At 36.3% G+C, this 12863-nt stretch overlaps 1 protein-coding gene across 1 annotated transcript in view; it reads left to right on the forward strand.

The window, feature by feature from the left end:
• RBBP8 (retinoblastoma binding protein 8) overlaps positions 1 to 12863 on the forward strand; it is a 65305-nt gene that overhangs the window by 36317 nt on the left and 16125 nt on the right. The window contains 8 exon segments of the mRNA XM_010828916.1: positions 1612 to 1787; positions 4147 to 4251; positions 5636 to 5721; positions 7258 to 7370; positions 8665 to 9280; positions 9282 to 9545; positions 9628 to 9754; positions 11727 to 11815. Coding sequence (XP_010827218.1) covers positions 1612 to 1787; positions 4147 to 4251; positions 5636 to 5721; positions 7258 to 7370; positions 8665 to 9280; positions 9282 to 9545; positions 9628 to 9754; positions 11727 to 11815 — 1576 coding nt within the window.

A 12863-nucleotide genomic window follows, 5' to 3' on the forward strand; every position in this document is an offset into this window, starting at 1 on the left:
GAGAAACACTGGGCTGGAAGAAGCACAAGCTAGAATCAAGATTGCCAGGAGAAAAATCAATAACCTCAGATATGCAGATGACACCACCCTTATGGCAGAAAGTGAAGAAGACCTAAAAAGCCTCTTGATGAAAGTGAAAGAAGAGAATGAAAAAGTTGGCTTAAAGTTCAACATTCAGAAAACTAAGATTATGGCATCTGGTCCTATCACTTCATGAGAAATAGATGGGGAAACAGTGGCTGACTTTGTTTTTTTGAGCTCCAAAATCACTGCAGATGGTGACTGCAGCTATGAAATTAAAAAGCGTTTACTCCTTAGAAAGAAAGTTAATGACCTAGACAACCTAGACAGCATATTAAAAAGCAGAGACATTACTTTGCCAACAAAGGTCCATCTAGTCAAAGCTATGGTTTTTCTAGTAGTCATGTACGGATGTGAGAGTTGGACTATAAAGAAAGCTTGAGTGCCAAAGAATTAATGCTTTTGAACTGTGGTGTTGGAGAAGACTCTTGAGAGTGCCTTGGACTGCAAGGAGATCCAACCAGTCCATCCTAAAGGAGATTAGTCCTAAGTGTTCATTGGAAGGACTGATGTTGAAGCTGAAAGTCCGATACTTTGGCCACCTGATGTGAAGAGCTGACTCATTCGAAAAGACCCTGATGCTGGGAAAGATTGAGAGCAGGCAGAGAAGGGGAGGACAGAGGATGAGATGATTGGGTGGCATCACCGACTCAATGGATGTGAGTTAGGGTAGACTCCGGGAGTTAGTGATGGACAGGGAGGCCTGGCGTGCTGCAGTCCATGGGGTCGCAAAGAGTCGGAGATGACTGAGCGACTAAACTGAACTGAAATGAAAACTTACTGATTCTCTTGTCAGTGTTTAACACTGGTCCCTTCCTTTCCATACCTATCTTCAGAATTCTAGCTCAAACCTGCAGATGCTCCTGCCTAGACTATTACAGCCACTGCCCCCTTTCTTTCTGTCTCAGCCAATCTTGCACAGTCCTGCTGCTAGACTGTCACATTACTGCCATCTCTAAAACCTTAATTCCTTTCCTCTTGCTTTCTAAATGATGTGCATACTTAACTCGAGGCTCTCCTTCATGTAGTTCCAGCATGTCCCTCTCTAACACAAGTACACGGTACTACTGCCTGCCTTTCTCAAACTTGCAGGATCCTCTATGGATTTTCTCTGCCGTTTAAAATTCTTTTAATTTTCGCCTGAAGTACCACCAACTACACTTTCTACTTCACCTCTCACAATAATATTTTCCACCTGGTATTGTAGTCATTTGAGTATATCTCTGATCCTTGTATTTAGGAATGTTAGATGCAAGGAATTATTTCTCTTCCAACTTCATACCTGTGTTTGGCTGCTGTTGTTTATTCACTCAGTCTTCATGTCCTACTCTTTTGCAGTCCCATGGACTGCAGCCCACCAGGCTCCTCTGTCCGTGGGAGTTTCCAGGCAAGGATACTGGAGTGGGGTGCCATTTCCTCTTTCAGAGGATCTTCCTGAGAGTGTTCTGCTATAGCTCATACTATGTGGTAGATGTTTTAATAAATATTTATTGAACTGATTTTCTTTTAATTATCCTTATTTTCCACTAGGAATGATCAACCACATAAAGCAACTGATCTTGAATCTGAGGAAGATGTTATTCCAGATTCACCAATAACAACCTTTTCATTTTCTGGCACTAATCGGCTACGAAGAAAGGAGAACCTCCGCGTCCGATATACAGAGCAAACACATGCTAAACTGGAGCACTCTGGCTGCGCACATGGTGAGGATTAGAGTTGTAGCTTAGTTACCCAGTTCTGTTTTAAAAAAAAAAAAAAAGTTTTCATCTATTGTTAGGAAGATAGTCACTGTTCAGGGTAACGTACATTACAACCATAACCTTAACTTCCGTCAGTGAAGTGACTGGGGAGGTATCTTCTGCCTGTGTTATGTATAGACATGATTTGCTCATCTGAATATATAAACACTCAGCATTTTACAAATGTAGGGAATAGTTTTTCCTTTTTGTTTAAAAAATATCCCTATGTGTATATCTGAGTGGGATACAATGAAAGAGGAAGGTAGGCTAACATTGAGGTCCACCTCCTGTTGGTGGTTATTATGCTGAGTGATTTGAATACATTGTTACTGTATTTTAACTCTCACAACAGGATTGTGGGGTAGCTTCTAGCATCTTCGTTTTATAGATGAGGAAAGATTTGTTCCTAAAAGGACTTAAATAGACTGTCAAGTGGATGCGTCAAAATTCAAATATAGATCTTCCTGCCTCTAAATTTTTGTACTTTGGAAGTATTATCCATAGCTACTCCCATCAAAGCTTTAACTACCTATTTTTAATTTTTCTAATGTGTAGTACTTGGTGGTAAATCAGGAAATGGTTTTATAATGTTTCTAGTTTGTGGCTTATCAGTGGCATATTTCTTAATTCTAGGCGCCATTTCTGGTAAATGCTTTGAAACTACATTTTCATGTAGTCCTGAAATTTATCCTGTGGTGTGTCACAGTGCTCATTCCTTTTAATATTTATTCTAATATTATTTCTAATTATTTCTAATATTTATTCTAATTTAATATTTATTTAATATTTAAGTAAATCAGTAATTAGAACTTCCATCTTTAACCTAAACTCTTTGTAACAAGGAAAGCATTTGAGGAGAAGGAGTATATCTAGTCTTAGAGATATTTTTATAATGCAGATAAATTGACAGTAGCTCTGCCTTTAAAAGAAAATAGTAGTCTTAATTTTTGATATTGGAAAATTGACACAGTTTTTCCCCATTTTATATGAGCTTGCATCACCATCTAGTGGAAAACAAAAGCATTGTTAAAAATCTTACACATAATTAGGAGCTAAAGTAAAATGTAACATCTTGGATCTAGAATGAACATTTGTGGGCCTTTTAGTCTGGTATCATATAGGACATGAATAACCACAGATAAGCATCAACATAGTTTAGATCATGTTTAAATCTATCTGAAAGAATATCCAGAAAAACAAATCACAGCAATTTTCTTTTTCAGGAAAGTCATCTTGTACAAATGCTCTTGGTTTCTCTCTCTGTTATATGAGAATAACTTGTAACTGTTTAAAACCATGTCAGTTTTAATCTTGTTCTGATCATTTTTACTTGGACTGTGAAATTTTGGTTTTAAAATATCACTTTTGAGCCATGCAAATTATTTTAAAACTAATTTAATGACTAGTTACTCCTTTTCTTTGTCTAATACCCATGCTTGTTTATTTTAAAATGTGTGTTTGTGTGTTAACCACTCAGTCATGTCCGACTCTTTATGGCTCCATGGACTATAGCCCACCAGGCTCCTCTGGCCATGGAATTCTCTGGGCAAGAATATTGGAGTAGGTTGCCATTTAGTGCTTTTTAAGGATAAGTTCTAGTTATAATTAGTAAAAATCTATTCCCCTTTACTTTGTCCTTCTTTTGGTTTTCTTTGAATTAAATCCTTAAATAGTGGAATGATTTCTGATAAAGCATGTTTCAGATTTCCTTCCAGATGTATAGAACAGTCTTATGGACTCTGTGGGAGAGGGAGAGGGTGGGAAGATTTGGGAGAATGACATTGAAACATGTGAAACGTCATGTATGAAACGAGATGCCAGTCCAGGTTCAATGCACGATGCTGGATGCTTGGGGCTGGTGCACTGGGACGACCCAGAGGGATGGTGTGGGGAGGGAGGAGGGAGGAGGGTTCAGGATGGGGAACACATGTATACTAATTAAATAATTTTCTATTAAAGAAAAAAAAAAAAAGATTTCCTTCCAGAAAATGAAAACTCTGAAATAAAGACGAAAAGCGATATGATGCAGTATTCATTGCAAATGAACCCACTGATTTCCACAAGGAAAGGTCACCTTAAAATATTACAACACTAGAAGGCTTAGGTCAGAAGAAGTTTATCTGTTCCAGTCCTCTTCTCCCCCACTGTCTTAACTTCCAACTTTTTTTCTTAGTGAAACTAAAGGAATAACCTCTTTATTAGACTGTTAAAGTTATGTCAATAAAATAAACTTCCAGTGCATTTAAAGATAGATTTGTATTGGCATGTTAATTTTATCATGATTGTTTGTTTATTTATAATCTCTCCTGTTTTTTTCCCTTAGAATTGAGAACAGTACCAAAGTCTTCAGCTCATCCACAACATAAACCTAAGGAAAGTGAAATTCTAGTGGCTGACACTTGTGATCAGAGTCAAGCTCCAGTGGCTAGTAAGCAAGATACTAAGATTATAAATTGGTGGGCAAGAGTGGCCAACCATGTAAATTTAGACAATATTTTAAAATATTTTCCATATAATTTTGTTTGTATTACTTGTTTAGTAGTCTTTTTCACATTGGAAAGTAATGTATCCTGTTATTAGTTCATATTAATATCCGTGGGCTTCCCTGGTGGCTTAGATGGTAAAGAATCTGCTGGCAGTGCAGGAGACCCAGATTCGATCCCTGGGTCAGGAAGATCTCCTGGAGAAGGGAATGGCTACCCACTCCAGTATTCTTGCCTGGAAAATTCAATGGACTGAGAAGCCTTATCCATTTTAATACAAATTGTTAGTAATTTTAAGTAAATAAGGCTTTACTATGGTTTACTCATTCATTCAACAAGTATTTGAGTGCCTACTGTATACCGGGCACTAAACAAAATGTTTAACCTCATAGAGCTTACAATCTCGTTGGGGGAGAATGAAAGTAAATATATGTTAGAGGAAACAGGACTCTAAAGAAAAATAAAGCAGGGTAAGAAGAGATTTTAGAAAGTTTCACCTTAAAAAAAGTAACATTTGAGCAGAGACTGAGGGAAGAAGGTGAGTCATGTGGATTTCAGGGCAAAGGGCATCCCAGGTAGAGACATCAGTGAGCACAGAGGCCTTGATGTGAGGGTGCTCTTTGGTTTGTTTGAAGAACATTAAGGAGCTCTTTGTGGGCAGGGCAGAGTGAGTGAACGGGAGATTGTTTTGGGCAACTCAAGAGGAAAGAGACTGGTAGCTGGAGGTTTGCAGGATGGAGCTGAGGGTTGCAGGATGGAGCTGAGGGTTGGTTAGAAATCAGGAGTTTGTTTTTGAAAATATATTGTTTCAGATACTGAGTAGACATTCAGGTAAATATTTTGATGGGTAGGTGAATGTGAATATAGATGAGTCTAGGATAGAGGTTGTTAGCATGTAGGGGAGATCTGAAGCCATGAGACTGGGTGAGATTGCCAAGCAAGTGAATGATGATGGGAGAAGTAGTTCCAATACTTAGACACAAGGCTCTCCATCATGGAAAGGAGTGGTTCTCAACTGTATTGTATTGTCACTCCCAGTCTAAAAGCCGTTTTAGACTTTTTTCCCCCTCCAATTACTTCCTCCATGGAATTTTAATATAGCACAAGAAATCCATTTAATTATATATTTTTAATGATAATTTTTTCAGTGGCAATAAGCCTGCAACATACTGCAATTTATAGTATTTCTGGCTTTATAAAACAAAATTTTTAAAATTGTTCAATGCCATTTTGTAAAGTGGTCCTTTGAGCTTTTTATTTGCTTTTTTGTACGTTTTCATATGGCTAGTTTCTACAATTGTATAATTGTGTTTTTTCCCTTAAACTTAGAACCACATGGAAAAAGCAGTTATACTCCTGATAATTTAGCTACAGTAGTTGCTGAAACACTTGGACTTTGTGTTCAAGAAGAATCTGTAAGTAATTGTTTAGTTTGGTAATACATATGAATTAATGTCCTTTGAAGTCAGTTTTTAGAGAATTAAGCAAGAGAAAAAATTTTTTATCCAAAGATTATTAGATAAATAGAACAAAATTGATGTCACTAGAAAAGGCCCATTTATATTATTCAATCCAGGCAGTTGCAGAAAACTCTACAAGTCTTTAGAATTCTTGGGATATAGGTTATGGGTTGAGTCAGAATTTATAGGGAACTCTGCTCAGTGTTATATGGCAACCTGGATGGGAGGGGAGTTTGGGGGAGAATGGATACATGTGTATATATATGGCTAAGTCCCTTTGCTGTCCACCTGAAACTATCATAACATTGTTAATTGTCTATACTCCAATAAAAAGTTAAATAATGAAAAAAAACTTAGCTTAGAGGATTTAGCTAAACTTCTTCCCTGTCCTCTGTCCTCCCTACCCTGTTCCAACTTAAAGAGAAGATTTAAACCTTTAGATTGAGTTCAGAATTTATTGGGTCTTTTTGACATCCTTTAAACTGGGCTTTGATTTGGAAAACAGACTAAATTCTTATGTCTACTACAAATGTTTTAATTCATCTTTGTCCTTACAAATGCCAGTCCAGTTAGACCACATCCTTAGGGATTGAGTCAGAAATTAACCCCATGATTTTCTTTTCATTATTTAGTGCTTCCTTATATCAGATACATTCACTATTTTTCTTAACCAATCTCTAAAAAATGGAAGCCTTGAATTCATCAATCTTAAGGAAGCTTCATTTTGATACAGCTTTGAAACCTATCCCTTTGCTTTAGTCAGTAAATGTATATAGGCTCTTAATAAAGTTTTCTTGCTGTTGAATTTCCAAAATTGAATTGACTTTTGACTACATTTGAATTTTTTTTTGTGGGGGCGGGGTGGGATGGGGTTCTTTCTAGTTTTAAAATTGACTTCAAGTGATGGTGGTTAGTTTTTACCTTTTGAACTCTAAACATGTTTTAACTTTTTAAAATCCCCTCCTACCAGTAAACTTGGCATGTCAGTAGTTTAGATACCAAATCTATTGAGGGAACTGATCTCTAAAGATTTGCTGCTCAGTGTGATCCACAGGCCAACAGCATCTTCATCCCTGGAAATTTGTGAGAGAGAGAAAATCTTAAACCCAGCACAGACCTACTGAAAGAGAACTTATGTTTTCATAGGACCCTCAGTTGATCTGTGTGTATGCAAAAGTTTGGGAAGCACTGCTCTTTAAATATCCTTTTAAATTTGTCTCCTATAAGTATAAATAATCATCTCTGTTCCCTTCCTTTCATCTAACTAATCTGGTTTTTTAGAATTAGCAATTATCAGTCTGCTTTCTGTCCTTAAGAATTTACATATTCTGGATAACTTACTTAAACGGAATTATATGTGTCTTTTGGGTCTGGCGTCTTTCACTTAGCCTATTTTCCAGTTCATCTGCATCACAATATGTATCAGTATTTCATTCCTTTTTAAGAATAATCGTCCATTGTATTTATGTACTTTATATTTTATTACTGAAGGAATCTCGAGGCCCTCAGAGCCCTCTTGGTGATGAGCTCTACCATTGTCTGGAAGGAGATCACAAAAAACAAGCTTTTGAGGAATGTAGAAGAAATAGTGAAGATAATTTAAGGTAATTTGGGGCACTTTGGTAAAAACTTATAAACTGTTAATGAAATTCCATTGCAGCGAGTTCCACAGATTTAAACTATTTCTCTCCCTCAGCTTGTTATTCTGGTTGTATTTTTATTTAAAAAAAATATTTCTTCCAGTTTATGACCTGTTGAGGGCTTTTTGCGTTACTATAGAGATCAGGATGTTACTATTAGGTTCTTTCTGTACTTCTGTCAAGCAGTGCTTCAGAGGTCCCAGCCTCATCTCTTTTTAGGATCCAGTCATCCCTCCTGGATTTGTATTTTCTAAAACTGTATGTTGTATGAAATCCATCATTAGCTCTGATGAGCATTCAAGATTGGGATACACTGTTGCTTTTACTGATTTTAGAACATCCATTAACTAACAATACTATATTTATGTAGCATTTTGCTTCTTTTTTAAATACATACATCACATTTAATTGTCATTATACTAAGTCATTAAAGTAGGTTTTATTACCCCCATATTTTACAGTCAACATAAATGCAGCCGCACAGAAGTTAAATGTCTTTAAGGCCACACAACTATTAAGTGGGCTTCCCGGGTGGTGCTAGTGGTAAAGAACCTGCCTGCTATTGCAGGAGATGTAAGAGATGCGGGTTCAATCCCTAGGTTGGGAAGATTTTCCCTGGAGAAGGGCATGGCAACCCACTCCAGTATTCAGTATTCTTGTCTGGAGAATCCCATGGACAGAGGAACCTGGTGGGCTACAGTCCGTAGGGTCACAAAGAGCCAGACATGACTGAAGCGACTTAGCCTGCACGCACAACTATTAAGTAAGAAAGTTGGGGCTCTTAGCCATTCCACTTCTTCATACTTAACCCTAATGATCTTTCTACTACCCCAGATGTCTCCTCTGCTACAGGCAGGCTGGGTCATAAGTTATGTTCTGTAGTATAAGAATTTTGTTTCTTGTAGTTAACTCTTGATAAGATTTCATAACAACAAAAGAATTTGAGATTTGTTCAAATATTTTCTTATATAGTGACTTTATTTAAGTTACTTAGGAAAAATATTTATGGATAGGAATATCATGGTTACTGAGATAGGTTTGCTGTATCATTTCCCTCTGCTTTCTGTCAGCCAAATAAAGAGAAGCCAGCAACTGTATTGTATCTTAAATTTTGGTCAATGATCTGCTTCTAATATGTGGATAAAACCTTACTGTTAATAATTCTGTATTAGCAAAAGTTTTCTCATTATGCTTATCTTTTAATTTTTACCCTGTTTCTTTAATAGGAAAAAAGTTTTACCACTCTTTATTTTTTTAGGTTTTCAGATTCAAAGACTCCTTTTCAAGAAGAATTGACTACTCGGGTATCATCTCCTGTATTTGGAGCTCCCTCTAACGTGAAAAGTAGTTTAGGTTTGAATACAAGTTTGTCCCCTTCTCTTTTAGAGACTGGGAAAAAAACCCATCTGAAAACAGTGCCCCTCAGCAATACTTCTGCTCCTGGACCAGAGAAACCTAGATCAAAATCTGAAGATGGAACCCTTATCACACATCATCTTCTTGGGACTGAAGTGAACAAGATCCCTAGTCAGTCATCTTCTAATAAGCAGATGCTTATAAATAAAAATACAAGTGAACCCATAAGTGAGCAGGGTAATATTGGTCACAGTAAAGATACTGATAGAGATAAACATGTGGTACCCCTGAAGTCACTGGGAGGCAGAACCAAAAGGAAGAAAATTGAGGAAGAAAGTGAAGATGAAGTAATCTGTCCCCAAGCCTCCTTTGATAAAGAAAATGCTTTTCCTTTTCCACTGGATAGTCATTCTTCCATGAATGGAGACTATGTGATGGATAAACCTCTGGATCTGTCTGATCGCTTTTCAGCTATCCAACGTCAAGAGAAAAGCCAAGGAAGTGAGAACTCTAAAAATCAGATTTAGGCAAGTGACTCTCTATGAGGCTCTGAAGCCCATTCCAAGGGACCCTTCCTCAAGCCGCAAGGCCTTGAGCGGGAGCTGTGGGCTAACCAAAGACTCCCCAGAAGAGCCCTGTTTACAGGAGTCCCTTTTCCAGTCCTTGAGTAAATCTCCAGATAATAAAACACTGTTACAAATAAAGGAAGAAAACCCAGTATTTAAAATCCCTCTTCGTCCACGTGAAAGTTTGGAGACAGAGAATCTTTTTGATGACACAAAGGTATGTGTTCAATATTCAAAGATTTTGATTAAAATGGTAGTTTGTGATTTTTCCTAGATGCTAATAATTTTTTCTGTTTTAGGGTGCTGGTTCTCATGAGCCTATAAAGATAAAAACCAGATCAGTCCGTGGAGCATGTGAAGTTGCATCAGTTCTTCAGTTAAATCCATGTAGAATTGCTAAAACAAAATCTCTACAAAACAACCAAGGTATGTAAACTATAAATAGCATTTCTACTCTCTTTTTAATGAATTTATATTGAGTATTGTAATTTATTATTTACATTCTTCGGATAGATTTCATTGTTTCTGGAAAAAATAGTTTCTCTCTGTGTGTTTCTGTGTTTATAGCACAGTTCTTACTGGTTTCACCTTAAAATTTTCCTGTTCTTCTACTTTTTGAAAAAATAAATTGATTTTAATAAATTGATTAAATAAATTGATTAAATCTTTAATAACCTACTTTTATAGGTGATTTTATAGATTTAATTCTTTTATGTAGTTGTTTCTTGTTTTCTTTACAAAAAGAAAGCTTTAAAAATTTAAACTATACAGATTTTTAAAATATAAAAAGTAGAAATTTATCATCCAAACCTTGTTCCTCACCGTATAGATAGCCAGTCCTTTTTTTGTATTTACATATATATATCTCTTAACTAGTTGTATATACAAATTTATATGGGTTTTTAAACTTGTTGTTTGAAAACATTGTTTGCCCTTTCATAATTTTGCTGTGTTTTGAAGTCTTTTTGGTTTTTTTAGCTCCCAAATATTTCTGTACTTCATATGCAGTATTTATTCCATATTGGAAACATTCCTTCATCTGCGTTTATTTTCCTTTTTTCCTGAAGTTCATTCTTTAGTAATTCTTACAGTGAGGGTTTCAGTCTCTATATGAAACATTTATCCCTGAATTTTTTTTTAATCTTTTTGTTTTTATTTTTATTTTTTCCGTGATTGCTCTAGGGATTATGGTATACTTACTTAACCTTTCACAATCTACTTTTGAGTTTATACTGTACCACTTTATGCTCTATAACTGTACCTTATGTAGTTGTCATGTATATTAATGTACATTGAAACCTCCTCCAGTGTTAGTTTTAACTTAAATTTTTTTTTATTGAAATAAAAATCAGTCATTAAAGTGTACAATTTGGTGGTTTTATGTAGTCACAATTGTGTCACCATCACTGTACTCTTAGGTTTAGAACATTTTCATCACCATACAAAGAACAGTACCTGCTTGCTAGCAGTCACCCTCCATTTCTCTCTCGTCTTCCTCAGTCCTAAGCAGCCACTTAATCTACTTTCTGTCTCTATAGATTTGCATATTCTGAAGTATTCATATAAATGGAATTGTACAATATATGATATTTCATGACTTCTTTCACTATTTCAGTTTTTTCACTGTTACAAGTAATGCTGGTTTGAACATTGATATATAATTTTGTGTGGATGTAAGTTTCATTTTTCTTGAGTTATACCTAGAAGTAGAATTGGTGGGCCACATGCTAACTCTGGGGCTTCCCTGGTGGCTTAGACGGTAAAGAATCTGCCTACAATGTGGGAGACCTGAGTTAGGAAGATCCCCTGGAGGAGGGCATGGCAACCCACTCCAGTATTTTTGCCTGGAGAATCCCCATGGACAGAGGAGCCTGGTGGACTACAGTTCACGGGGTTGCAAAGAGTCAGACAGGACTGAGCGACTAAGCACAGCACATGCATGCTAATTTCTTTTTCCAAAGGAGCTACATCAGTTTGTATTCCTACCAGCAGCATGTGAGAGTTCCTGTTTCTCCATATTCTCACCAACACTTGTTTTCATTGTCCATCTTTTTGATTCTAGCCATCCTGTGGGTGTGAAGTTATTAATATGTCTCAACTGTGCTTTTGGTTTGCCTTTTCTTTGATGGCTAATGATGTTGAGCTTCTTTTCATGTGCTTACTGGCCATTTTCATTTTCTTTAAAGGATTGTCTATTCAGATCCTTTGCTTATTCTCAGTCAGAGTAATTGTCTTATTATTGAGTTGTGAGAGTTCTTTATGTATCCTCACTGCAAGTCCTTTATTAGACACATGATTTGGAAATATTTTTCTCATTCTGTGAGTCCTATAATGTTTTAAAGTGATGAGAATTTTAAAAATCTGTTTTTAATTGTGTGTTTTTTTCTCCTTATCTAAGATGTATCCTTTGAAAATATCCAGTGGAGTATAGATCCAGGAGCAGACCTTTCTCAGTATAAAATGGATGTCACTGTAGATGATACAAAGGTGAGGTAGAAAGTAGAACCAGAGCCCGTGTGGTTATTCCCATGTGTTGTTAGTCACCCTGCCCCCCGATTCATTCTGTGACCTTGAGACAGTCACACACCTCCTATAACCTTCATATATTTATTCAGAAACGTACAAAATAATAACATTTATTTTCCAATTTTATGGTATTTTTGAATGGGTAATAATACTTTCTGACTTTTTAGAGACGTTTGCTGAAAAATACAGTTTTAAAATAATGTCAAATGCTAATTACATATTAAATAACTTTATTTTTTATCAAAGTAATCTATTGTATGCATTGATTAACTTAACATACCTTCAAGAAGTAAATTTCATTTTTCCTAGTTGGCTGTTTCTTTAAATGCTGTGTATTTTCTTTTGAGTTAAAATTCATAGCAGAAATTATTTTTTGGCTTGTATTTAGGTTCTACATAGTTTGAGAAGTTCTCTTGCACATGGTAGCATATTAATAAAATATTTAACAGTTGCTAGAGTAAGAGAAAAGGAAAGATATAAGCATCTGAATGCAGAGTTCCAAAGAGTAGCAAGAAGAGATAAGAAAGCCTTCTTCAGTGATCAATGCAAAGAAATAGAGGAAAACAACAGAATGGGAAAGACTAGAGATCTCTTCAAGAAAATTAGAGATACCAAGGGAACATTTCATGCAAAGATGGGCTCGATAAAGGACAGAAATGGTAGGGACCTAACAGAAGCAGAAGATATTAAGAAGAGATGGCAAGAATACACAGAAGAACTCTACAAAAAAGATCTTTACAACCCAGATAATCACGATGGTGTGATCACTGACCTAGAGCCAGACATCCTGGAATGTGAAGTCAAGTGGGCCTTAGAAAGCATCACTATGAACAAAGCTAGTGGAGGTGATGGAATTCCAGTTGAGCTATTCCAAATCCTGAAAGATGATGCTGTGAAAGTGCTGCACTCAATATGCCAGCAAATTTGGAAAACTCAGTAGTGGCCACAGGACTGGAAAAGGTCAGTGTTCATTCCAATCCCAAAGAAAGGCAATGCCAAAGAATGCTCA

This window comes from Bison bison, unplaced genomic scaffold (assembly GCF_000754665.1).
Source record: "Bison bison bison isolate TAMUID 2011002044 unplaced genomic scaffold, Bison_UMD1.0 scf7180017864498, whole genome shotgun sequence".
Taxonomy (NCBI): Eukaryota; Metazoa; Chordata; class Mammalia; order Artiodactyla; family Bovidae; genus Bison; species Bison bison.